The sequence below is a fragment of the Panthera onca genome, chromosome E1 (genome assembly GCF_046562875.1).
Source record: "Panthera onca isolate mPanOnc1 chromosome E1, mPanOnc1 haplotype 2, whole genome shotgun sequence".
Lineage (NCBI taxonomy): Eukaryota > Metazoa > Chordata > Mammalia > Carnivora > Felidae > Panthera > Panthera onca.
In genome coordinates, this window is record NC_138352.1 from 40,684,946 (window position 1) to 40,710,996 (window position 26,051).

General features: G+C 42.1%; 1 protein-coding gene and 1 pseudogene across 4 annotated transcripts in view; one reads left to right on the forward strand and one right to left on the reverse strand.

Annotated features, from left to right (window-relative positions):
* The window catches only part of HNF1B (HNF1 homeobox B), an 82,879-nt gene extending 60,419 nt beyond the window's left edge, over positions 1-22,460 (forward strand). For 2 of the 4 annotated variants that reach the window (XM_078437452.2, XM_078437453.2), the window contains exon 9: positions 22,250-22,460. In XM_078437452.2, coding sequence (XP_078293578.1) covers positions 22,250-22,276 — 27 coding nt within the window. In that variant the 3' untranslated portion in view covers positions 22,277-22,460. The remainder of the gene's footprint in view (positions 1-22,249) is intronic. The other 2 variants (XM_078437454.2, XM_078437455.2) reach the window with 1 other exon arrangement.
* On the reverse strand, positions 5,585-6,568 carry LOC132687073 (large ribosomal subunit protein eL32 pseudogene; annotated as a pseudogene).
* Positions 22,461-26,051: the final 3,591 nt, after the last annotated feature.

A 26,051-nucleotide genomic window follows, 5' to 3' on the forward strand; every position in this document is an offset into this window, starting at 1 on the left:
CCTGTGGCGCTTATGTTCAAGTGGGAGGAGCCTACAATAATACACAAACATACATCATGCCAAGAATTGATAGGTACTAGAAAGAAACACAAATAGCCAAGAAAGGGGCTGGAGGCAGGGAAGGAGGTGAATTCATTTGTAGGGGGATCTCTGTGGGAGACTGTATTCATTTCCTGTGGCTGCTCTAACAAATTACCAGAAATATGTTCTCTCACAGTTCTAGAGGCCAGAAGTCCACAACCAGTATCATGGGGCCAAAACCAAGGTGACAGCAGGTCATACTCCCACTGGAGACTATAGAGGAGTCTCTCTTGCTTACTTCTTCCAACTTCTGGTGGCCCCATCACCAGTCCCCACCTCCATGGTCATTTTACCTTCTCTTCAGTGCCAGATCTCCCCCTTCACCTTCTCATGAGGATACATATGTTTGTGTTGCATTTAGGGCCCACTGGATTATGTAAAGTATTCTTCTTTGGAGCACCTGGCTGTCTCATTTGGTAGAATGTGCGAATTTAGATCTTGGAGTTGTGAGTTCAAGCCCCATGTTGAGATTACTTAAAAATAAGATCTTAAACAAATAAAGTTTATTTATTTATTCTGAGAGAGAACAAGAGAGCACGCATGTGCATGCATGTGAGTAGGGGAGGGGCAGAGAGAGAGAGAGAGAGAGAGAGAGAGAGAGAGAATCCCAAGTAGGCTCCATACTGTCAGTGCAGAGCCCAGCAGGGGGCTCAAACTCACAAACCATGAGATCATGACCTGAGCTGAAATCAAGAGTTGGATGCTTAACTGACTGAGCCACCCAGGGCCCCCCCGCAAAAGCAATAAAATAAAATAATCTTCTTTAATCATATCTGCCCAGACTTTTTCCTTTTAAGGTAACATTTACAGCTTCCAGGGATTAGGACCTAATATATTTGGGGGTCATTATATAGTCTAATACAGAGACTTTATGACAAACCCAGAAGAGAACTTAGAGTGATAGTTTCTTTTGCACAATTTTTGAATTAAAATATGATTACTTCACAATAGATATAAATCAAACTATCATGCTGCATGCCTTAAACGTATACAGTGATATATGTCAGTTATTTTTCAATAAAACTGGGGTGGGGGCAGGAGGGAAATCATCATTATATTTGTAAAACAGATTGCCTTGCCCATGAAACATGAATGACAATGAGGCTTCTTAATCTTTAGGAAATCTACTTTCAACAGAATCCATACTTTGGAGAAGCTTAAATTAATAAGTAAATGAAAAACCTAAACATGTTGCTCATGTTTGTATCATGGAAGCCAAACACCAAGTTACCACTATAGTTAGGGTTAACCATTCATCCACTTCTTTGTTCATCTAGTAAATATTTGCTGCTGCTGTAGAGAGTTGTGGTTAAGAGCTCAGGCTGGAGAGCAATAAAAAATCTGGATTCAAATCCTGGCTCTGCCACTCACTAGGTGTGTGATCTTGGGAAGTCTACTTGGTCTGTTTCCTTATCTGAAAATAAGGTTGGCATAGGATTAAATGAGAGACAAGGTGCATCAAGCCCTTTGCCTGGTACATAGAAAGTGTTCAGTAAGTGTTAATTATTGGCATCCAGTCCCTCCAGGATTACAACATGAGAAAACATGATGGGCCCCAACTTCATTGTCACTGAATGTTTTTCCCCAACTAGGATGTAAGTTCTATGAGAACAGGGGGTTGGTGTTTTGTTCACTGTTTTGGGCCCCATCTTTTGGTACCTGGAACATATTAGGTACTCAGTAAATACACTTTTTTAATGTTTATTTATTTGAGAGGGAGAAAGAGAAAGAGAGAGAGAGAGAGGGGGAGACACAGAATCTGAAGCAGGCTCCAGGCTCCAAGCTGTCAGCGGGGAGCCCGATGCAGGGCTCGAACCCATGAACTGTGAGATCATGACCTGAGCTGAAGTCAGATGTGTAACCAACTGAGACACCCGGGCACCCCCTCATTAAATATTTTTTGAATGAATGAATGTGCATATGTATGTCATGGAGTTTACTAGTTAAATGTCTGGAAAATGACCCAATGTATACCTACCACCACCATGTCAAACTCGTCAAACTTCAAAGGAAGGAGCAAGTCATTATTATTGCTTTTATAAATGGAGATAAGAAGAAAGGAAATAGATAATAGATAAAAATGGAGCTCCTACATGCAGAAAAATGAACCTGGACCACTTTCTTACACCATATACAAAAGTAAACCCAAAATGTATGGAAGACCTAAACATAAGACAGCAAGCCATCAAAATTCTAAATAAGAAAGGGAGTAAAAACCTCTTTGACCTTGGCTGCAGCAACTTCTTACTCAACAGGTCTCCAGAGGCAAGGGAAACAAAAGCAAAAATGAACTACTTGAGGGCGCCTGGGTGGCTCAGTCGGTTGAGCGTCCTACTTCAGCTCAGGTCACGATCTCACGGTTCGTGAGTTCGAGCCCCGCGTCAGGCTCTGGGCTGATGGCTCAGAGGCTGGAGCCTGCTTCGGATTCTGTGTCTCCCTCTCTCTCTGCCCCTCCCCCATTCATGCTCTGTCTCTCTCTGTCTCAAAAATAAATAAACATTAAAAAAAAAATTTAAAAAAATTAAAAAAAATGAACTACTGGGACCTCATCAAAACAAAAAGCTTCTGCACAACAAAAGAAACAATCAGCAAAACTAAAAGGCAACCAACGGAATGGGAGAAGATATTTGCAAATGACATAACAGATAAAGGGTTAGTATCCAAAATCTATAGAGAACTTATCAAACTCAACACCCAAAAAACAAATAATCCAGTGAAGAAATGGGCAAAAGACATGAATAGACACTTCTCCAAAGAAGATATCCAGATGCCAACCAACACATGAAAAAATGCTCAACATCACTCATCATCAGGGAAATACAAATCAAAACCACAATGAGATACCACCTGACACCTGTCAGAATGGCTAACATTAACAACTCAGGCAACAACAGATGTTGGTGAGGATGTGGAGAAAGAAGATATCTTTTGCACTGCTGGTGGGAATACAAACTGGTGCAGCCACTCTGGAAAACAGTATGGAGGTTCCTCAAAAAATTAAAAATAGAACTACCCTATGACCCAGCAATTGCACTAGTAGGTATTTATCCAAGGGATACAGGTGTGCTGTTTCGAAGGGGCACATGCACCCCAATGTTTATAGCAGCACTGTCAACAATAGCCAAAGTATGGAAAGAGCCCAAATGTCCATGGAGTATTACTTGGCAATCAAAAGAATGAAATCTTGCCATTTGCAATAACATGGATAGAACTAGAGGGTATTATGCTAAATGAAATTAGTCAGAGAAAGACAAATATCATATGACTTCACTCATATGAGGAATTTAAGATGCAATACAGGTGAACATAAGGGAAGGGAAACAAAAATAATATAAAAAGAGGGAGGAGGACAAAACATAAGAGACTCTTAAATATAGAGAACAGAGGGTTGCTGGGAGGGTTGTGGGAGGGGGGATGGGCTAAATGGGTAAGGGGTATTAAGGAATCTACTCCTGAAATCATTGTTGCACCACATGCTAACTAAGTTAGGTGTAAATTAAAAGAGAAATTATTTTTAAAAATGGAGGTCCTAGGTAATGCCTTATGGCTAGTGTAATACTAAGGTCAGTTAGATTGGCTTGGAACCCGTTCTGGCTCCTGAGCTCGCACTCAAAAAGGAAAACCAACAACAAACCACTTCTATCTACCCATGGGCCCAACCTCTATACCTCATCTGCAAATATTCCTATAATCTGCAGGAATATGCCAGATTGCACCCTTCTCAAGTACAGAACCCCTTGACTATGCCTTCTTTACTAGCCTAACCCAGGTCTTCATTCCTTTAACCATGTCCTTTGTATATTTTCATTACACAGAACATCTAAGTATGGTGGAGAGGCATGTTAACAGGTTCCCATTCACTCATTCATTCAACAAACCTCTTTTGCACACTGACTTTGAGCCGGTGTAGTGTGGTGGGTACTGAGGGCTCCAAGATGCCCTGAGGGAGTTCCCAACCTGGCTGGGGAGACAAATTAACAAGTGATTGTAATGCAGTATGTAGGTGTCAGAAGGTAGAGTGGTAGGACATTGGAAGCAATTCTGTTTAGATAGAAATCAGAGAAGGTCCTTTGAAAGACACTTGACATCATAAAGAATGAGTGACAGTTCACCAGGCAGATGGGGGTGGGAAAGACATTTCACGTTGAGGGACCACAACATGCAAAATGAATGTCCAAATCAATGAGTTCCCAGTGTTGTTTCAGCCCAAACCTTCTGTCTTCTGCATGCCTGGGACCCCTGCCTGAACTTCTCTTGCCCTGGTTCTGTAAATCATGATCTGACAGGCTGCAGGGTCCTCAGGTCAAGGTAATGGGTCACTAGCCAGCTGGTGCCTCTGAGGAGTGGACCAGAGTCTGAGAATCAAATATGTGGGCCCCACATCTCAGATGAGCAGAGGTAAGGCGTGGGGTAAGGCATGTGATGTTTACGTTCAGAAACTGCAAAGCCACTAGCCTTGCAAAGTGTCATTATGTCCGCAGGTGGAGGGTAATTTTCTTGTTACTCAAGGACTCTTGATCGGGTGCAAATTGGTGTCTGGGGAATTGCTTTATGACCCAGAGCCAGGCAGCGATAGATAGGAGATGTGGTTTGCTGGGCAGAAGTTTACAAGGCAGGAAATTGCTTCACTGGGTACAACCATTCATAAGAAACACCTCTGGGAAAAGGGAGACTGGGCTCCTGGCAGGTCTGCCCCTGGCCATTTGTTTACATCAGCAACAACCCATGTTCCTGGTTACACAATGTGGCAGCGTCACGTTGAGTGGGGGATCTTTGCCCCATGGAAGAATAAACACATTCCTTACTCGCAATGGAATTAGCAGACCTCACAGGCTTTTCAGTGACTCTCCTGGAGGCCTTAATGTCACAGGAAGGTGACTCTAAACATGATTAGCTATACAACCAAACTTAGTCCAAATTTGGTTGAATTCCGCTTTAAATGGCAGTGCATGTTTAGTGAAGATGCCCCAAAGGTGAAGGGTGGAAAAGTGTGACAATCTTTTGTCAGTCAGTAGCCAAAGCCACACAAGGTTTCTTAGAAACAATTCAGTCACTGGTGTAGGGGTCATTGGTCAATCTTTGGGGAGGAGAGGACAGGGCTGTGGGTTGTTTGGGTATATTTCAAAGCCCATGTTTTCATTGTCCCACCAACTCTTAGCTGAGTTCTAGAGTCCAGAGTTTTTCTGCATTAGAGCCATCAGATCTGCACATGTCATGGGGAGGAAAGATAAGGGGCAGTGGCCAGTGTCTCCAGAACCATGGGGTAGGGGGTCTGTCTGGCAAGTTACTGGAGGCCTCCAACCCAGCACTGCTCATTAGAGGCAAGAATCATGGGGCACCTGGGTGGCTCAGTCAGTTGAGTGTCTGACTCTTGATTTCGGCTCAGGTCATGATCTTGTGAGTCATGAGTTCAAGCCTCGCACTAGGCTCTGTGCTGATAGCACGGAGCCTGCTTGGGATTGTCTGTCTCCTCTCTCTCTCTCTCTCTCAAAATACATAAACTTTAAGAAAATGAAGCAAGAGTCACGCCCTGGGCCCTACTCTTCCCCACTGCCTTAGTCACCCCATCTTGGTCCCATCCTGGCCAGGTGAGTTTCAACGGGCTGCTTCGCTTCTCTGAGGCCTCGGGTTCCATATCTGTGAAATGGGGGACTTAATGTCAATGTGCCACTTAGGGTCACAGCTCTGAAATGAGAATCCGGTGAGACTCTGAATGTCGTCCTCTCAAGTGTGTTCACACACCATTGTCCTAGGGCACTTGGGCATGTGAGGGGACGTGGATGGAGATTTTGTTTTATGTTTCTTACCTTTCTAAGAGGAGCTTCAGATGGTAAACCCGCCATTACCTCTGACTTAGTCCAGAACCTGTTATTTGTGTACCTATGCTTTTGGACAGAACATTCCAGAGCAGGAGCAGTCAAAGGCAGAAGGACCTGGGCCTGCCCCATCTGTGTTTCTTTCAATCACTTCCTTGGAGATTATTCATGTAAATCTGTTTCCCATTTGCAAGTTCTTTTTTTTTTTTTGGTAGTTTTATGGTTTTATTAACACAAATATTACATGCACATAAGCTGTCTGTCTCTTCAATTTCTTTGCTGCGCAGGCTGGCATTGGGATTGGTGGCTCTGATGGCCAGCTAGGCTGCTCTTTCTACAGTAGCTTTGTGGTTCTTGGAGGAGATACTGTGAGCAATCTCTGTACAGTAAGATTTGCTACACATCAGCAGCACTTCAACCTCCTTGACATTGTGAACTAGGAACTTCTGGAAGCCACTGGACAGCCTGTGCTTTGTTTTCTTATTGGTCCTGTAACCAGTGTTGGGCATTAAGATCTGACCCTTGAATCTTCTGCATACCATGTTGTCAATGCCTCTGGGTTTCCACCGGTTGCACTGAATTTTGACATATCAGTCTGAAAGGCACCAGATGAACTTCTTGGCCCTCTGTTGCACAATCTTGGACTTCACCAGAGGTCCGAGAGTGGCCATGATGCCAAGTAGGAGCTGGCTGCCCACCTCCGCAGGTAGCCGAGGAAGAGAGGAGAAAGTGGCATGTGGGGGCTTCGCATTTGCAAGTTCTACAGGGGCCAGACCATGTCCTTCTTGGTCACCATTATACCTCCAGTACCTCATAGGGTGCCTGGTGCATAGTAGGTTCTCTCTAAAGACATGTTGAGTGGATAAAAGTTCATCAATGCATGGATGAATAGATAAACGGGTTGCATTTTTTTTTTTTTTATTTAAAAACCATTGGTATACTGAATCCACAACAAACCTACGATGGACTTCGGATCGCCCAGTTTCTACCTCATCAGATAAGCAGTCTGGATTCCTAGTTTCCTTGTATAGATGGAGCAGCTGTGTCAGGGAAAGCAAGGTGGGGCATAGTGCTAAAGCCCACCAAGGGAGTCACAAGGATAGTCATTAGCCCTTTGGGTAATTAGTTCCTTAAGTATCCATGTTACTAGTTGTTTTCCAGCCACCTCAGGATCTCATGCTTCTGTTGCCCGGCCCTGCCCATTCCCTGTGAAGGAGACTGCAAAAAGGTTTAGAGCCACTGTCCCTAGACATTTGGGGAATAGTGTTACAGGCACTCTATCTCCAAATCCTGCTAGAGGAACCAGGACGAACCCAGAGGAGAAAGGATGATCCTATGGGTCAGTCTGGATCAGTGTGTGGCCAGCACAGCATAGGACAAACCCAGGGGAGTGTTTTGGTATCAAGGGTGTGGCAATGCAAGCATGTTAGAGACTCGCTTCAGGATGGCACCCCTGAATGTGGTGCCTGTGTATAGGTCTGATGTCCTAAAAAGCATGCTTCTCACCCCCAGGGTACAGGGCAGTGGGTCAGGGAGTACAAGAAGCTGCAGTAAAAATAGTTCATTTTCCCAGAGCATTGATTTTATTCAGAGATAAGTAAATTGTTTGAGTTTATTTGTTTAAATTCAAGTTAGTTAACATACAGTGTAGTGTTGGTTTCAGGAGTAGAACTCAGTGATTCATCACTTACATACAATACCCAGCATTCCTCCCAACAGGTGTCCCCCTTAGTGCTCATCACCCATTTAGCCCATCCCCCCCCCCCACGTCCCCTCCAGCAACCCTCAGAACCCTTTGTTCTCTGTATTTAAGAGTCTCTTATGGTTGTCTGCCTCTCTATTTTTATCTTATTTTTCCTTTCCTTCCCCTATGTTCATCTGCTTTGTTTCTTAAATTCCACGGATGAGTGAAATCATATGATAGTTGTCTTTCTCTGACTTATTTCCTTTAGCATAATACACTCTAGTTCCAACCACATTGTTGAAAATGGCAAGATTTCATTCTTTTTGATGGCTGAGTGAATATTCCATTGTGTGTGTGTGTGTGTGTGTGTGTGTGTGTGTGTGTATCACATCTTCTTTGTCCATTCATCAGTTGATGAACATTTGGGCTGTTTCCATACTATGGCTATCATTGATGATACTGCTTATAAACATTGGGGTGCCTGGGCCCATTCAAATCGGTATTTTCATATCCTTCAAGTAAATACTTAGTAGTGCAATTGCTGGGTCATAGGGTAGTTCTATTTTTAATTTTTTGAGGAACCTCCACACTGTTTTCCAGAGCGGCTGCACCAGTTTGCATTCACACCAATAATGCAAAAGTGTTCCCTTTTCTCTGCATCTTTGCCAACACTTGTTGTTTCCTGAGTTGTTCATTTTAGCCATTCTGACAGGTGTGAGGTGGTACAGAGATAAGTAATTTTAACTGCATTTTTATATAAAAGCAAATGCATGAACATGATAGAAAATACAAAATTTACACACATTTTTAAAATAAAATACGGGGCTTCAGAGAAATCTCCCATTTGCAGTGATCTAAAACCACAGGCCCCTTGAGAAACACAAACTCAATCTTCTCTGGCATTAATGGTACTTCAGTAGAAAAGTTTCAGAAGCACCGGCCTGAAAGAGCCATGCAGAAAATACCACCCATTGACAGTGTCCCCACCTTCCATGCATGATGCTAGACCCTTACTCCATGCAGGGAAGGTCCCCTTGATGAGACAAAGGCATCGGTACAGCAACAGCTTCTCACTTCATCTGGGCTGACCCTTGGATCCCAAGAGATCAACTTGCTGTCCTTCTTCTCCCAGGTTGTCTGAGACATAAGTTTGAGAGGAGAGGAGTTACATTCCTTTTGTCATTTGCTGTATTTCCCGTGGCTAGTACAGCGCTCAGCACAGACGAAGCACTCAGTTAAGGTGGGTTAGGATGAACTCAACTCCAGACACCTGCACCTCCTCCTTCCTTCCTCCTGCGGGCAGTGGCAGCTCTGGTCTCCGATCCCTAGGGAGCCCAAAGCAAACAGCACGGGGCCCATCTAACAGCAAGTGCAGCTCTAGCTGGGACGTGGTGAGGAGGGTTGGGGGAGGGGGGGCAACTTACACTTCCTTTGTTCCCAGGCTAACAGCTTAAGAAATTCTTTCCAGAGACACTAGTTTTTTACTTTTATTCACATTTTTGAGCCGAGGACGCTGAGATGACAAAGGAAAAAGGCTAGACAGGCAGATAGTGAGTTAGCAGCTCTGCTCTGAGTATGCAGAGATCCATAGTGAATGGGATCTGAGTCTGGGGTTACCAGCAGTAAGTTTACTCTTTGGCAAACTATGGCTGCCCAAGCAGATTCCCTGGGGGCCCCCAGCTCTAGCTCCTTCCTGAGACCTCCTGCCTAGTGAAGTTCCTCTGGGTCTCCCTGGCATAAGTCCCCCCTGAAAGCGGGAATGGTGTCTAAACAATCTTTGTGCCCCTTACTGGTTAGTGGAGGCTCTGCACATAAGATACCCCCAATAAATATTTACTGGTGATGAGAATGATGGCAACTTACCAAATAGTTATGAGTCATTTAGCGAAGTTGTATTCTGTGCAGTCTGCTGGGCCTAGAGTTTCAATGACAAATAAGAAACAATCTCTTCCCTCAGGGGGCTCTTGGCTCAGCAGGGAAAGTTGCCTTCTCAGACATTATGAGTGCTGCCTGCTCTCTAGCCAGTGGACCCAGTAGCTAACGTGAAAACTTCTAAAGCCTCTGAGGTGGGCTTGGCCTCCCACAGCCGAAATCATGGGGGGCCAAAGGGAGGATGGCGTTAAAGGGGACCTTTCACAATCACAGGAATGCCCAGAGTGGGTGGGCTGGAGGGTGACCTTCCCATCACCCCGTAGGAAAGTGAGGCCAGGCTAACACCTGTTGAGACAGGTAACTCCCATTTGCCCATTGTCCTGTGTTTGCAGAGGAGAAGCAGAGAACTCTGGGGAGGAAGGGGATGGGTCACAAGCAGGTGAGCCTGCTTTGGCTGGCACCAAGGCATCAGCACTGAGGTAGGGGGGCCATCCCAGGAGGATGTATAACTCCAGCTTTCCAGGTCTTACCGCAAACAAGCTGTTTCTCAAGCACAACATTGGGGGGAGGGGGAGGGAAGCAGGTAGGTGGGGACAGACTGGAGAGGGGCACTGGGGGGAGGTAGGAATCTAGCACAAGTGTGCACATTAGGTTGTAGAGATATAAGAGTTCAGGAGGGAGGGAGAATGGGAGGAGGGGAGAAAGAGGGAGACGGAAGCTAATGTTGTATGGGATATTGAGTTGATTAATAATAATGCTTGATCTCTTGTATCATTCCCTGTGGCCCAGGGCCTGAAAGGTCTTAGCCGTGCTTTGGAATGCAGTGAAATCCTGAGGCAAGCCCAGAGAGCCAGCCCAGTGGAAATACTGTCTTACCCAGGTGTCTACTCTCTAGAAGTTTCTCCTCCATCCCCAGAGTTCCTCACCCAGTGCATTTCATTGCTTGGGAGAAGGGGCCGGTGGGCAGTGTGTCTGGTCACAGCTATAGCTTCTGAGTCAGGAGCACAGCAGAGGAAGAGCAAACTATCCACTGGCGCTGCTTTGGTGGTGGAGGGGAGATGGGGAAGAGGAGACTCTAAGCAGGAGGAGCAGGCCCATGGCCGTGAAGCATCAGTGCTGCCTTTAGATGCCTCTTTCTCCCTTCAGGTCTTTCCCTGCCATTCATTCTTACCTGATCCCACTTGAATAAAAACCTCGCCCAGGGGAAGCAGCACACTGCAATCCGCCCTGCACCACACCCCAGTAGACCACCTGGAGGAGAGGAGACTAGGTATTTCCTTCTAGGTGGGAGGCCTCCTCTGGACTCTGGCCCCAGTCTGCATTCTGCTCCTGGGTGAGACTGCAGGCTCAGCAGGACTTGAAAATATCCCCGCCTGAGGACCCCTGGAGCATGCCTCCTTCCTCCCGCTTCCCCCAACACATCAAATACAGCAGACCTGGGTGGGAGGGTGGAGTTAACAAACACAGCCAGGCTTGGGGGAGGCTTGCAGGCCTCTCCTTCACACTCCCAACTCCAGCCGGAGGAAATCCTGCCCCCGCCCCTCCCGGGACTTCAAAGCCAGCTGTTTGTTTGCCTGGCTACAGAGCAGCAACAATGCTTTCCCTTTTGACCTAAGAAAGCATCCCTCCATGTTGCAAGAAGACTACTGGGGGGGGGGGGGGGGCAGCCTAGAGCACAGGACCCTGCTAACAGGGCTGTGAGGTGGGCATTCCTGTCAGCCTGCCCTGCCAGTATAAGACCAGAGAATGTGTTGAGAAGGCCTGATAGGAACTGTGTCCCCAGACCCCTGGATACACCTCTGGAAAGACTGCCCCAGCCAGGACTCAGTTCAGAGAGGGCAGGTTCCAACCCATCACAGGATGGTGTAACTGGCCACAAGAATGTACCGGGGAATGGAGACCACAACCCCATGTACTACCTGCTCCCTTGAAGGCTACCCTTGGTTCCAGGAACTGCTCACCACAAAAATGGTTGTATGGTATGTGTGCTTGTCCATGTCAGGTGTATGTGTGTCCATGGGCATATGTGTGTACAGGAATGTGCATATCCCAGTGATCCCAGACACCAGCATACGGTTCTCGAGGAACCATGCCCTTGACTTACATTCTGAAAACAAACTTTCATGCTGGATCTGAATGCAAGAGCAGAGAATGGTATATGAGAAGCAGTACATTAATCCAGCCAATCAGCTCAAGAAATGGAGAAACCAATCTTAGGACTTACTTAGGCCTTATTTAGCCTTCAACTTACTTCTGCCAGGTCAATGATACACTCATATTTTCAGGGATCCTCAAAGAGGCATGAAAAGTCATCCCAGGTTGTAGCATCCAGCATGCAGTTAGACCTTTAACAAGATTTTTTGGTAATGATGATGATGATTTTTCCCTGAAGAATGCCCCCCCCCCCCATTCTCTATCCCACGCAGAAGAGGATACTGAGAGCATCTAGGCTCTTTCTGAAGAGATGGCCCCACAAGAGACACACTGTAGTGTAGGGGAAGGTGTGTGGACACTAAAGTCACCAACTGCTGGGTTCACATCCTAATTGTGTCACTTATTCCCTGCATGACCCTGAGAATACAATTTAACACTCTGATCTTACATTTCTTCATCTATAAAGAGACTGAAGCCTATCAGAAGACTCTACCTTCAAAAAGGAATATTGCTGGTGATTATCATAAGAGGAGATTATTTGGAGAAGGACAGCCTTGGGGCAGGAACCCAGGTCTGGGCTGCAGGTCCCACACATGTGATGTCCTTGGTAGCTCCCTTCACAGTGTAGAGACACAGGACCCATGGTAGTTTAGAGCGCAGACATCACTGCTGGACTGCTGGAGTCCAACCCCACCTACCACTTTCAGCTGCTTGACCTTGCACAAGCACTTAATTTCTGTGCCTCAGTTGCCTCATCTGTAAAACAATGCTAATAACAGTCTCTACCACAAAGGACTGTTGCCCAGACAAAATGAGTTAATGCATATGAAGTACTTAGAAAATGGATGGCACATCGTAAGTGCCATGTAATGTTTGCAATTTTTATTATTGGAATGCCAATACTGGATTCACATAACACTGTCCTTGTAAATACTGTTCAGGAGAAATTACAAATATTTGGTGAAGATGAGAAGCATGTGTCAGAGTAGGAGAAGGCGTATTGATTTACAAGTATGGATTGTGAGCAAGACAGGGGCAAGGCAGATTTGGGCAGCTAGGATTTCAGTCTCAAAAGCAAACCCTGAATTCATTTGTGTTAGTCAGATAGAAGGATGGATGGTAACCCCACTAAGCCAGGTAGTATAAAGCTGAGCAGAGAACTCTGTCTCCTGCTGTCCCCTCCCTTCCTGGGGTTCTTCTATCATCTCTTAAGAATGGTTTAAAAACCATGAGCTTCCTGGTTTCACATAAGAAATTTAAGTTTAACTCTATGGCAAAAATCTCAAAGTACCAATGCTCTGAAATTTGAGTTTTATCCTGTCCCAGAACAGCAGCACCAAATGACTTCACCTACCCCTGACCGATCAGGTGTTTGCCAGTAACCTGTCGGCAGCCTCCAAGCTGCACATTTTTCCCCTTTTGTCTCTGTAACAGAATAGATTTCTGTCCTAGTTTCTCCCTACAGACCTTGCCCTGACCTAGAGAGCTCCGAAGTGCTTCAGGAAAGGATATGGGGGATGGAATGGGGAAAAAGCCAAATAAGCCACCATGGCTCCTAGCCTGAATTAGTAGGCAACGCAGGACAACCTCTTTGCATTCCCCAAGTCCAGATCTCACTCTACACAAGGCATGCTTTATCACATTTATAGGTGGCTGGTTATGAAGTAGGAACACAAATGACTAAATTTAATGAGAATATGCATATATATATATATATATATATATATATATATATATTTCTTCTTTGGGGGCTTTTTTCTTCTCTTTTTAACAAATAACAGATTTCCAGAAATGTAATTCAAATGAAAAACATATGGGTTTAGTTAACCCTAAACTTAAGTCAACAATGTGCCATAGTTGTTGAGAAGACAAAAATCTAGAGTGCATCAATAGAAGCAACTGTGTCCAGATCATGTGACATAAGAGCCCAGCCATGTTTGCAATCAGACCCCACCTTAAAATCTGGCCATCACTTTTCTTTTCTTTTTTCTTTTCTTTCTTTTCTTTTCTTTTCTTTCCTTTCCTTTCCTTTTCTTTTCTTTTCCTTTTTTAAGTTTATTTACTTTGAGAGAAAGAAAGATAGCAAGCTGGGGCGGGGCAGAGAGGGAGAGAGAGAGAATCCCAAGCAGACTCCACTGCCAGCACAGAGCCCGATGTGGGGCTCGAACTCATGAACTATGAGATCATGTCCCAAGCCGAAATCTAGAGTTGTTCACTTAACTGACTGAGCCACCCAAGTGCCCCACTGGCCATCACTTTTCAAGAGAGGTATTGACCAACTGAAAAGCATTGAGAAGAGAATAATCAGAATAGTGAAAGGTCTGGAAACTCTCATTCAGACAACAGCAAACATCCTAGAGATGAGTAGTCTCACAGGGAAGATCTAATGAGAACATATACTTGAAGAGGTGTTATGTAGAGGAGAAAACACATTGCTCTCTGGACCAGTGGACAGATTGTGGATCCACATGAGAATTATTTAACTGTTTGTCAATGAGGAAACCCTACCCTAGCAGTTGGTGAAGGCTGGAGGATGATCTTGCTGGGATGTGGTACAGAGATAACTACATTCAATAGGAGGTTGCATAAGATAAGCCATTCAACTGTAAGAGTCTGTGAGTTTATATTTTTAAAAAAGTTGTAAGTAGGCCAAGTCTTCTGTTTAGGCAAAACAGAATATCTGCCTAACACTCCCACTATTAGAGTCATTTAACTGGGTAAAGCCATTGTTTGTTCTGAAATATCTCTTTTTTCTTTTCTTTCCTTTTCTTTTCCTTTCTTGTTATTTTGAGAGAGATAGAGAGCAATTGAGGGAGGGGAAGAGAGAGAAGGAGACAGAATTCCAAGCAGGCTCTGAGCTGTCAGCACAGAGTCCAATGTGGGGACTCAAACTCATGAACTGTGAGATCATGACCTGAGCTGAAATCAAGAGTTGGCACTTAACTGACTGAGCCACCCAGGCATCGCTGAAATATCTCTCTTAAAGTGAAATATGTTATCTAAGAAGCATGACACATTAGCACAGATAGCTAGAGGGAAGTTTGGAATCATGGAAATAGCATTCAACTATGAATGATATTGAATAGCATTCAACTATGAATCAGATGATTGTGGTTTGAACCTTCCACTTATTATCTATGTGGTCTTAAGCAAGTTATTTACCTCTTTGAGTCTCTGTTTCTTCATCTATTAAATGATAATAAAAATGCATATTATCAAGTACCAAAGGCATATACATTTTGCTGGTACAGATCTAGCAGGCACAGCATAGCTCCAGAGCCAATAATTCTGGTGACATATCATAATTAAGATAACATGTTCCTTTAATAACAGCTATCAACTTTCACCACTTTCATTCATATTTTAGCAGCTATCCCAGGCAATGCAATAAGGCAAGAAAAGAAATAAAGGGTATAATGATTGGAAAGTAAAAAATAAAATTACTGCTATTTGTTGACAATGTGATTGTCTTCATAGAAAATCCAAGAGAATTTATACACAAATTATTGTAACTATTACAAGAATTGTGCAAGGTTGCTGAATTCGTACTCATCATATCAAAAAAATCAAAAGCATTCTTATACACCTGCAAAAACTAATTAGGAATTGTAATCTTTAAGAGTTCCTGTCACTATATGCACAAAAACTAAAAAGTATATTGTTATTAGCAATGGATCTAATAAAATTATGTTGACCCAAATGGACAAATTATAAAACTTTGACAGTCAGAAGGCCTCAAAACAAATAGAGCAGTATACCATGTTCATCGATGGAATACACAATATTATTTTTTAAATCCCAAATTACTCTATAAATTCAACATAGTTCCAATAACAATCCCAATTTGGCCATATCTGTGCATAGAGAACTTTCAAGCTAATCTGAAAATATGATAGAAAAGAGCCAAGAATAGTAAAGACAATTTTGAAGAAGAAGGAGGCATTTTGCTTTACCACAAGTGAAAATTTTTAATAAGGCCATAGTAATTAAAATGATGTGATTCTGACACAGAGAGAGATAAGTAACTCCAATGGAATGGAATAGAAAGCTCAGAAATAGACCCACACATTTAAGAATTTGGCATTTACAGCAATGGTATCACAAATCACTGAGAAAATGATGGACAATTCAACAAATGGTGCCAAAATAATTGATTATCAATATGGAAAATTAAAATAATATTATCTTCTTACCTTACACTGTCTATAAAGCACAGCTGAAAGCTTTGATGTGAAAAAAGCAAAATTTTAAAGCTCTTAGAAGAAAATATTGGAGAATAGTTTTGTGCCCTTGGAGTAGGGCAAGATTTCTTAGGTAAGATCCTAAAAACACAATAGTATAAAGAATAAATTTGAGTATGTTAAAATATAAATTTAATATATTAACTGTGTTTAATATATTAATTATATTGAACTGGGAAAAAAATCCACAACAAACAAAGTTAAAAGTCAAGCCCAGGGTGGGAGAACATCTTTACAATGAATATTACTAACAAAGGGTAAGTTCCAGATTATTTAAGAAATTCTAACAAATCCACTTTTTAAAAAAGGATCAACAACCTAAGAGAAAAATATGCAAAACATATGAACAAGAAAGTCACAGGAAAGGAAACGCAATGGGCAAAAAACATATGTAAAGGTACTTGACCTCACTGGTATTTTGAGAAATGCAACTTAAAATCATAATAAGAGTGACTTCCAGGTAAAGATACCAGGTTGATATTTGTGAAGAATATCATGATTAGATGGAAATCTTTAAAAAGCCAGTAGGTTCCCAGATGTCCTTCCTTGCTTGATGCAGCCAGAACTTTGAAGAAAATAAAACAAAGAGTCCTTGGAAAACAAAACAGCAGACAAACGTGAGGGACGGTAATTATACAGAGAACATGAGGATTAAGTGAATGTTCATATACCAAATGCTGATGAAGTGAAGGGACCCTATACCCTCCAGGAAAAGATTGGGAAATGCTTCTCTAAGGATTCTGACTGGTCCAAGTGGAAAAGCTTAACACTTCTGACATCAGGGGCTCCCCCAAGGACATGACCCAGCCACATAACCCTACAGTGAGCCCCATAATCTCAAACTCAGAGCTCTCAGTTTTTTAGTGCCCCATGTTTATATATTAGTGAGCATCTGGGGATCACCAGACTACTAAGGAAGACCTCTACCATAAACAATAGAGATGAAAACAAACACAGAAAAAAGCAACCTGGAGAAAACAGGTTCTAAGTAGGAAAAGGAAACTAAAGACAAATAAACAAAATCTGAACAAATTAAAAAAGATTATTATTCTTAGGTAAGAGTAGATATTACTACATCCATAAAACAAGAGCAAGAAGCTTTGAAATGAACAGTCATGGAATTAAAAAAATGTTAGAAATTTAAAATAAAATAAAGAAATTTAAAATATATATGATAACACCAATGGAAAACTTAATAAGTGGATTGGAAGATAAAGTTGAGAAAATTCCCTGAAAGGTGAATAAAAAACAAAGAGAAAAAAAAAAAAAAAAAAAAAAAAAAAAAAAAAAAAAACAAGAGAGAAAATAAAATAAGACCAATCCAGGAAGTCCAACATTTGAACTATAGGAGTTCCAGAGAGAACAGAAAAAATGGAAGAGAAGAAATTCTCAGATAAATAATCCAAGAAAATTTTTCCAGAGGACATGGCTTTCCAGATGGAAAAGGCTCACCAAATGTCCAGCATATTAGACGAAAACAGATCAATCCATCCATACATATTCTTAAACACATAAAACACAGAATAGATTCAAACCAACTTCAGAAAAGTAGTTACTGCAAAAGTATGAGAGGGGAAAAGAGTGGGAAGGAATACAGAGTGAGTTTCAACTAAATCTGTAATGTTTCTTCAAGAAGGAACTGGATATGGCAAAATGTTAATTTTTGTTAAATGTGGGTAGTAGTACATGAGTATCTGTAATCTTCTCTCAACTATTCTTATATGTTTCATAATTAAAATATAAATGCGGGGCGCCTGGGTGGCTCAGTCGGTTGAGCGCCGACTTCGGCTCAGGTCACGATCTCGTGGTCCGTGAGTTCGAGCCCCGCATCAGGCCCCTGTGCTGACAGCTCAGAGCCCGGAGCCTGTTTCAATTCTGTGTCTCCCTCTCTCTGACCCTCCCCCATTCATGCTCTGTCTCTCTCTGTCTCAAAAATAAATAAAACGTTAAAAAAAAATTAAAAAATATATATATATAAATGCAATGAGGCTCAGGAAAATACATAAGAATAATCACAGCAGCCAAAAACTGGAAATAAATTAAATGTCCACCCCAGGAATATAGATAAGTTGTGGTATATTCATATGAGGGATTGTTCAATAAAAAGGAATGAACAACTAATACATGAATAATGTGAATGAATACCAAAGATATCTTAAGAAAGGGAGCCAGGTACAAAAATGTGTATGATTTAACAATAGGCAAAATGAATAGAGGGTGATAGAAGTCAGAATAGCCTAGAGAGAACAGAAGGATTAGGGGATTGAATGGAAAAGATAATAAGGGAACTTTCTGGGTTGATAGAACTGTTCTATACCTTGCTTTGAATAGAAGTTACATGAGTGTATGTAATTATCAAAGCTCACTGAACTGAATACTTACAATCTGTCGTTTTATTTTCTGTAAATTACACTTCAATGATGAATGAATGAATGAATGAATGAATGAAGTGGGAAAAACAGGTGACAAAAGGGAACTTCAAAATTAAATTTTGGGTAGAAACTGGTGGTCTCCACTCTGTGTCCCTTCATGTCCACAATGTAAAAGTCCCAGGTGGGTTTGGAGAGCAAAGGTTTATAGAGAGTGTCTATGTCTCTTTTGTATTTTCATCTTTTTATTTGCTCCAGAATCCACATGTAATGGTACCAGTGTGATGGTCTGCTTCAGAAATCTGGGAAGAGGTAGACAAAAATGCTACAAAGAAAAATCACAGAACTCACATCTCATCTTGGCCAGCCTCCTTCCGATCCTATCTGTGAAGCTCCCTGACAACATTCCTGACCAGGGGTGAGTCAGTCTCATGCCTGAACCTCTGCAGTGACAAAGAGCTCCCTCTTTGGTGCAAACACCAATAACACTAAGTGGCAAACCTTAGTGAGTGCTGTGCCTGGCACCGTTCTCAGCCCTTTTTGTGTATTGACTCATCCCAAGTCAGCTCGTTCTAAATTTGGACAGCTCTACCTGCAGAAAGTTCAGACAGGACTCCCAAATTTCCCTGCTATCTTCATAGGTCTCTTAACTGAGGGGGAATGAGGATTTTCACTTTGGAACGAGTTGCCCATGGAGATGACAGGGGAACAGGGAGTTGGTATTCATTGTGCTACGTGTTTATCTTCATAAGAACATTGTTTCCTGGGCTCTGAAGTAATAGCAGTAGTAATAGGAATAGTTAACATTTATTGAGGCACATGCTCACTTTACTTGCATGTGCCTCATTTAATCCACACAACAACCCTGTTTTTCTATAGACAAGCAACTTGATGCTTTGAAAGTTTAAGTCACTATCTTAAGGCCCCGGAGCTGGTTGCCAGAATTCCAGCCCAGGCTCTCTGACCAGAGGCTGAGCTGTTAAGCATTCCAGTCCTCTTCTGGTACCTCTCTGTGGTCTGAGCAAATTGCCTTCCCCGTTTCCTTAAGTATGAAACAAGAGAGCGGCATTCGAAGACCCTAAAGCCCAGGCCTCACTCCGATAATCTGTGTTCTAAGCTATAGGTGTCTATAATCCTTTCCCATCTGGAATGTGCCCAGCATAACCTTTCCTAGGGCATCCAGCTAACATATGGAGATTAGGAAGAAGGGGAAGATGAAGAGATACATGACCCTATGACCCAGCAATTGCACTACTAGGAATTTATCCAAAGGATACAGGAATGCTGATTTGAAGGGGCACATGCACCCCAATGTTTATAGCAGTGCTATCAACAAGAGCCCAATTATGGAAAGAGCCCGAATGTCCATCAACTGATGAATGGATTAAAAAGATGTATGTATATGTGTATATATATATATATATATGTACATATATGTATGAATGGATTAAAAAGATGTATGTATATGTGTATATATGTATATATATGTACACATACATGTATATGTATACATGTGTACATATATGTGTACATATACATGTATATATACATGTGTACATATATATGTACATATATATATACACATATACATACATCTTTTTAATCCATTCATCATTATATATATATGTGTGTGTGTGTGTGTGTGTGTGTGTGTAATGAAATACTACTCGGCAATGAAAAAGAATGAAATCTTGCCATTTGCAACAATGTGGATGGAACTAGAGGCTATTATGCTAAGTGAAATATGTCAGTAAGAGAAAGACAGATATCACATGATTTCACACATATGTGGAATTTGAGAAACTTAGCAGATGATCATAGGGGAAGGAAAGGAAAAATAAAATAAAAACAGAGAGGGAGGCAAACCATAAGAGACTCTTAAATACAGAGAACAAACTGAGGGTTGGGGGGGGGGCTGGGGAAAATGGGTGATGAACATTAAATAGGGCACTTGTTGGGATGGGCACTGGGTGTTATATGTAAGCAATGAATCACTGGATTCTACTCCTGAAGGCAAGACTACACTGTATGTTAACTAACTTGAGAATTAAAAAAAAAAAAAAAGGGTTAAATTCCAAGCTTTTGAAGCCAAAGAGAGAGAGGGATACATGAATGAATGAGTGAACGAATGAAGTGGAATCTAGCATTTTCCTTGCAGAAGGCTGTCCCCAGTCAACTTTTCCTGGAGTGAAAAAAAAAAAAGAAAAAGAAAAAGAAAAAAGGGTCCTCGTCTTACTTTTTAGTTTCAGTTGCTTTTCACCAGTTGGCTTCAAATCCCAGGGCATGAATAAAGCCAGCTTCAACCCCAGGGCTTTCTCTCAAGGCCCAGCTGTAGGCTAGAAGCAGAAAGTGAATATGCACAGAGTGGCCAATTAGTTCACTGACTGCCCTCATGACCTCTGACCCCTGCTGGGCCACCCCATCCATTAGCTGTCCTCTGCCCCCTCCACACTCCTCTCTCCCAGTTAGAGTCGATGTCGGGCCATTCTCTTTCAGCAAAGAAACATGCTCCCGCATTCAGCCAGCCGCTTCCACTTGCTGTTCTTTTGTCTCCTCCCTCTGTTGCCCTTGTTGCTAACCTGGTCACCACTCCTTGACCCTAGGCTGGGCTCTCTCCCCTCCTGGGAGTGGGGAGGGGCAGTATGCCAAGGCAGGGCTTGCTGGGAGGAAGAAGGCACACTCTTGCTTTTCCTTTCCGCTTGGATTTCAGCCCACAAGCTTTGAGTTTTAATCCTATTCCTCATCGTGAGAGAATCCCTGTAATGCTTTCTCTAGGATGATGATTTCTTTCAAAGGCAAGTGTTTTTGAAGATTTCTGTGAGTTGGGAAGTCAGCAGTATGTTCCTTTGAGATGTTGGTTATTCCTCTATGAGGTTGGGGGGAAAAACTATATGTATAGAATTTCTGTGTATATATATATATTGTATGTATATATATATTATATATATATAATATATATGGTTGATTAAGAGAGAAAAGGCTAGTTCAAGATTATGGGTGTGTGAGTACCTATTTGTGAAATAAGGTAAAGCATCTATCAAAAGAGGAAAGTAAACTAATTTCATTGCACTTGAGAAAAGCCTTCTAAGTGTTCATTGCATCTGCTAATTCTTTAGCCTTCCAGCTCAGAGAGCAAGGGAGCTAGTGGTGAGTTTACTAGAAAAGGCTACGTTTGGGGGAGTCAGACCCATTGCATTGAAATCCACGTCCTCCCACTTGTCAACTGGGTGACTTTTGGTAAAAACAGTGGCTTCCAATTTTCTGAGTGCATTCCATGTGCCGATCACTTTACATACGTCATGTCATTTAACCTCATAATATAAGCAGCAAGGCAGACGTTACTAGCCATCAACCTCTCTGTTGTCCAATAAAGAAATGAAGGCTAAGAGAAATGAAATTATTTGTTCAGGGTTGTATAAATAGTAATTGGCAGGAAAGGAATGGGAGTGAGGTATACATGACCTCAGCATCCTTAAAAGCAGTGCCATACCACCTCCCTGTTACAGCGCACCTGAGTTATTTAAGCTTTATGAGCTTTGGTTTCCACACCTGTGAAGCACCTGATAGTAATGACTAACCAGTCCTGAATGCTTATTATATCCCAGGCATTTTTCTAAATACTGACATGCCATATCTCACTTAATCGTCTCAAAGTTCTTTTTTTTTTTTTAATGTTTTATTTTTGAGAGAGAGACAGAGCGCAAGCAGGGGAGGGACAGAGAGAGGAGACACAGAATCCGAAGCAGGCTCCAGGCTCCGAGCTGTCAGCACAGAGCCAGGTGCGGGGCTCGAAGCCACAGGGCCATGAGATCATGACCTGAGCCGAAGTTGGTCGCCCAACCGACTGAGGTGCCCCAATCGTCTCAAAGTTCTAAACACAAGAACTGTCTTATTCCCATTTTACAGAGGAGGAAACTGAGGCTTTGAGAGGTTGAGAATCCAGATCGTACACGGCTAATAAGTAGCAGAGCTGGGATTCTATTTTGAGCCTGTTTGGCACCAGGCCCAGGCTCTTTCTTTTTTCTGCTCTAGGATAGTTGCCTCAAGAAGGCCTGCTGACCAAGAAGATAGAGTCTGTACACGAAGAGGGGGCTACAGGAATGTGAGGAAGGAGGAAACGAATCCCAATGGAGAGCAACGCGGCCGGTTTTGTGGGTGGAAATTCACTTTAATGCCGGTAAGGCTCAGAAATACCGCTGTTTTATCAAGTGAGGCACACCCTAATTATGTACTAGTGTTTATGCTGAAGAGGGGGGCAGAGTCCTTGCCATAATGTCTAATAAATAGTAAGGCAGGTGCTGTATCTTATTTATCTTGGTCTTACTCTCCCTTTCCCTTCCCCTGCCCACCCCCATGGCAGCTTGCATAGTGCCTTGCACCATAGTAGATAGAGGTCCCTCTGCCCCTATCTTTCATTCCTTAAATGATAAGTTCCTACCTCAGGAAGGATTTGGTTGGGGTTAAGTGGCTTTCTTGGTTTGGAGGACGCTGCAGTCCCACAGCTGGAAGACCCCATTCCCTCTCCTCTCTCTCCCTGCAGCACCTCTGTCAAGAAGCCCACAGGCTGAATGATGGGGGGCCCGCTGCACCAGCAATGATTTATGGTTCTTTGTTATACAAGCCCTTTCACATTCCTCCCTGTCCTCTTTTTTGCAACCAATTCATCATGACATTTAAATGAAACTTCGGATAGGGAACTCTGGTTCACAGTCCCGAAGACAATCGTTCAGGACACCTGAGCAACAATAGATCTAGTATTCAGATCTATAAAAAGACCACTTCTCCATCAGGATTATTTCAGATTTCCCTGCTTTTCCCAAGGACCCAGGGAAATGCTTTTATTTCTACCTTAAAGAATCCCAGGACTCAGCCTGAACAGTGAAAAGAAAGGGGCCACATGCAGCAAACTGCCTGGGGAGGACAGTGCTCTGTAATTTCCCCATAATTAAAATAACAGAGGCCCCACGGAAGATATGAAAACAGTATTTCAGTCCGGGCTGCAGAATAACTTTGCAAAGGTGCCTCAGAGTTGTTTTACTCAGTGCTCTGGGAACCCCAGCTTTGTTGGGTCAATCAACCATCAAAATGATGATGGCAAAGTGAAGTGAAATTTTCTTGGTTCTTCATTCTATTAATATGTGCTGATGTCACACTAATCAAAGTAAACCCTTTAGCATGGCTGTAGGAGTAAACCAGCAGTGAGCATCTCCTTCTGCTTGTTATCAAGCCTCTATCACTCAGACCACTCATGGCATACCGTATGCTGGCATTATCTTGGCTATGTCAGTACAGTCAGCAGAATTGAGACTTCAATTCTTGAGGAAAAATCACATACACTAACTTTAGTACAAAATCATTGTAAAAAAAAAAAAAGAGCATTTTTAAATGTTTATTTATTTATTTTGAGAGAGAGCACAAGCAGGGGAGGAGCAGAGAAGGAGGGAGAGAGAGAATCCCACGCAGGCTCTGTGCTGTCAGCACAGAGCCCAACGTAAGACTCAGACTCACAAACCATGAGATCATACCCTGAGCCAAGATCAAGAGCCAGACCCTTAATGAACTGAGCCATCCAGGAGCCCCTGGGCATTTTTAATTTTATTGACTGACTGTTGTGTATCATCACCTTATTGTGAAAAGAACTATGATATTTAGAGACTAACATCCATACATGATTTTTTTTCACATGATTTTTCATAACCAAGACGAGTAGGTGATGCCTTCTAATTTCTTATTGCATGATGCTAAACTCACTATTCTCTGTGCCTCATTTTCCCTTTGTACACAATTAGGAGATGGATGTTTCACTTCCTACCCTTCTCAAAGACAAAACACAAAATGCAATGTAAACAATGAGATATTTTCTATAATAATGTGTCCAAAAAGTTAGGCATACATCTTAATTTCAGGGAACCACATCCTACTTTAAATGCACCAAGGACTCTCAAATAATATCATTTGTAAAACAAATAAGCCCCTTGTATACTGGTTTAAACCATCCAGATTTTCAAGTAATAAGGTTGCTTAAAAGAGAAGTTCATTCAGTTAAACTTGCAAAGTTCCTAGAGTTCACTCTATGCACTTGGTAGTATAAAGTATTTTTTAAGTATATATATCAGCTTCAAATGTTTATCATTTCAGGAATGTCTTTGCTTCCCATTCCTTAAATGCAGTGATTTACCTTGACCTTAAGATGTAACATTTCATTGTTCATTCCAGATGATTCTGTTTCTGCTTTGTCATTTGCAAAATAGGAGTTTATCCCAAAGCAATTAGACAAAACAAAGTAAGAGACATGCATTTAAAAGATACATGGAAGGGCACCTGGGTGGCTCAGTCATTTGAGTGTCCAACTCTTGGCTTCTGCTCAGGTCATGATTTCACAGTTTGTGGGATTGAGCCCTGCATTGGGCTCTGCACTGACAGCATAAAACCTGCTTGGGATTCTCTCTTTCCCTCTCTCTCTGCCCACTCCCTCTCAAAAATAAATAAATAAACATTAAAAGAATTTTTAAGGGGCGTCTGGGTGGCTCAGTCGGTTAAGTGTCAGACTTTGGCTCAGGTCATGATCTCACAGTTCACGAGTTCGAGTTCCACGTCAGGCTCTGTGCTGACAGCTCAGAGCCTGGAGCCTGCTTTGGATTCTGTGTCTCCCTCTCTCTTGGCCCCTTCTCCACTCGTGCTCTGTCTCTCTCTCTCTCTCTCTCTCTCTCTCTCAAAAATAAATAAACATAAAAATTTTTTTAAATTTTTTTAAAAAGTAAAACAAAAAAGATACATGGAAAATTAAATAAATAAATAAATAAATAAATAATACATGGAGAGCAAGATTTTTAAAATACTAATGTTTTATAAAATTTGTTAACATTCACACAAATTAAGTAATATCACATATGACAATCTGAGTTGTATTTTTGCCCAAGAGTTCTGTCCCTCAAACTGAAAATAATTCTGTGTTAGATCCACAGTTCTTAAACTGTAGCCCAAGATACCACAGGGTGCATAGCAATAAGCCTATGGGGAAGCACAGAACATTTAATTTGTTTTTTTGTTTATTCCAGTATGCCTAACATATAGTGTTACATTTGTTTCAGGTGTACAAAAAGCTATTCAATAATTCATACATCACCCAGTGCTCATCACAAGAGTACTCCTTAATCCCATCACCTCTTTCACCCATCCCCCTACTCACCTCCCCTCTGAAACTATCAGTTTGTTCTCTATAGTTAAGTTTCTTGGTTTGTTTCTCTCTCTCTCTTTTTTTTTCCCCTTTGCTCATTTGTTTTGTTTCTTAAATTCCACAAGTGGGTGAAATCATATGTTATTTGTCTTTCTCTGACTTATTTCACTATAATCATATATATGCCACGTCTTCTTTATCCATTCATCTATCAATGGACTCTTGGACTGCTTCCTTACTTTGCCTACTGTAAATAATGCTGCTATAAACATAGAGATGTATGTATCCCTTTGAATTAATGTTTTTGTGTTTTGGGGGTAAATATCCAGTAGTGTGATTACTGGATCGTAGGGAAATTCTAATTTTAACTTTTTGAGGAAACTCCATACTGTTTTCCACAGTGTCCGCACCAGTTTATATTCCCATCAGCAGTGCACGAGGGTTCCTTTTTCTCCACAGCCTCTCCAAAACTTGTTTCTTGTGTTTTTGATTTTAGCCATTCCAACAAGTGTGAGGTGATATCTTGCTGTTGTTTCAATTTGCATTTCTCTGATGATGAGTGATGTTAAGCATCTTTTCATGTGTCTATTGGGCATCTGGAAGTCTTTGAAGAAATGTCTGTTCGTATCTTCTGCTCATTTTGTAATTGGATTATTT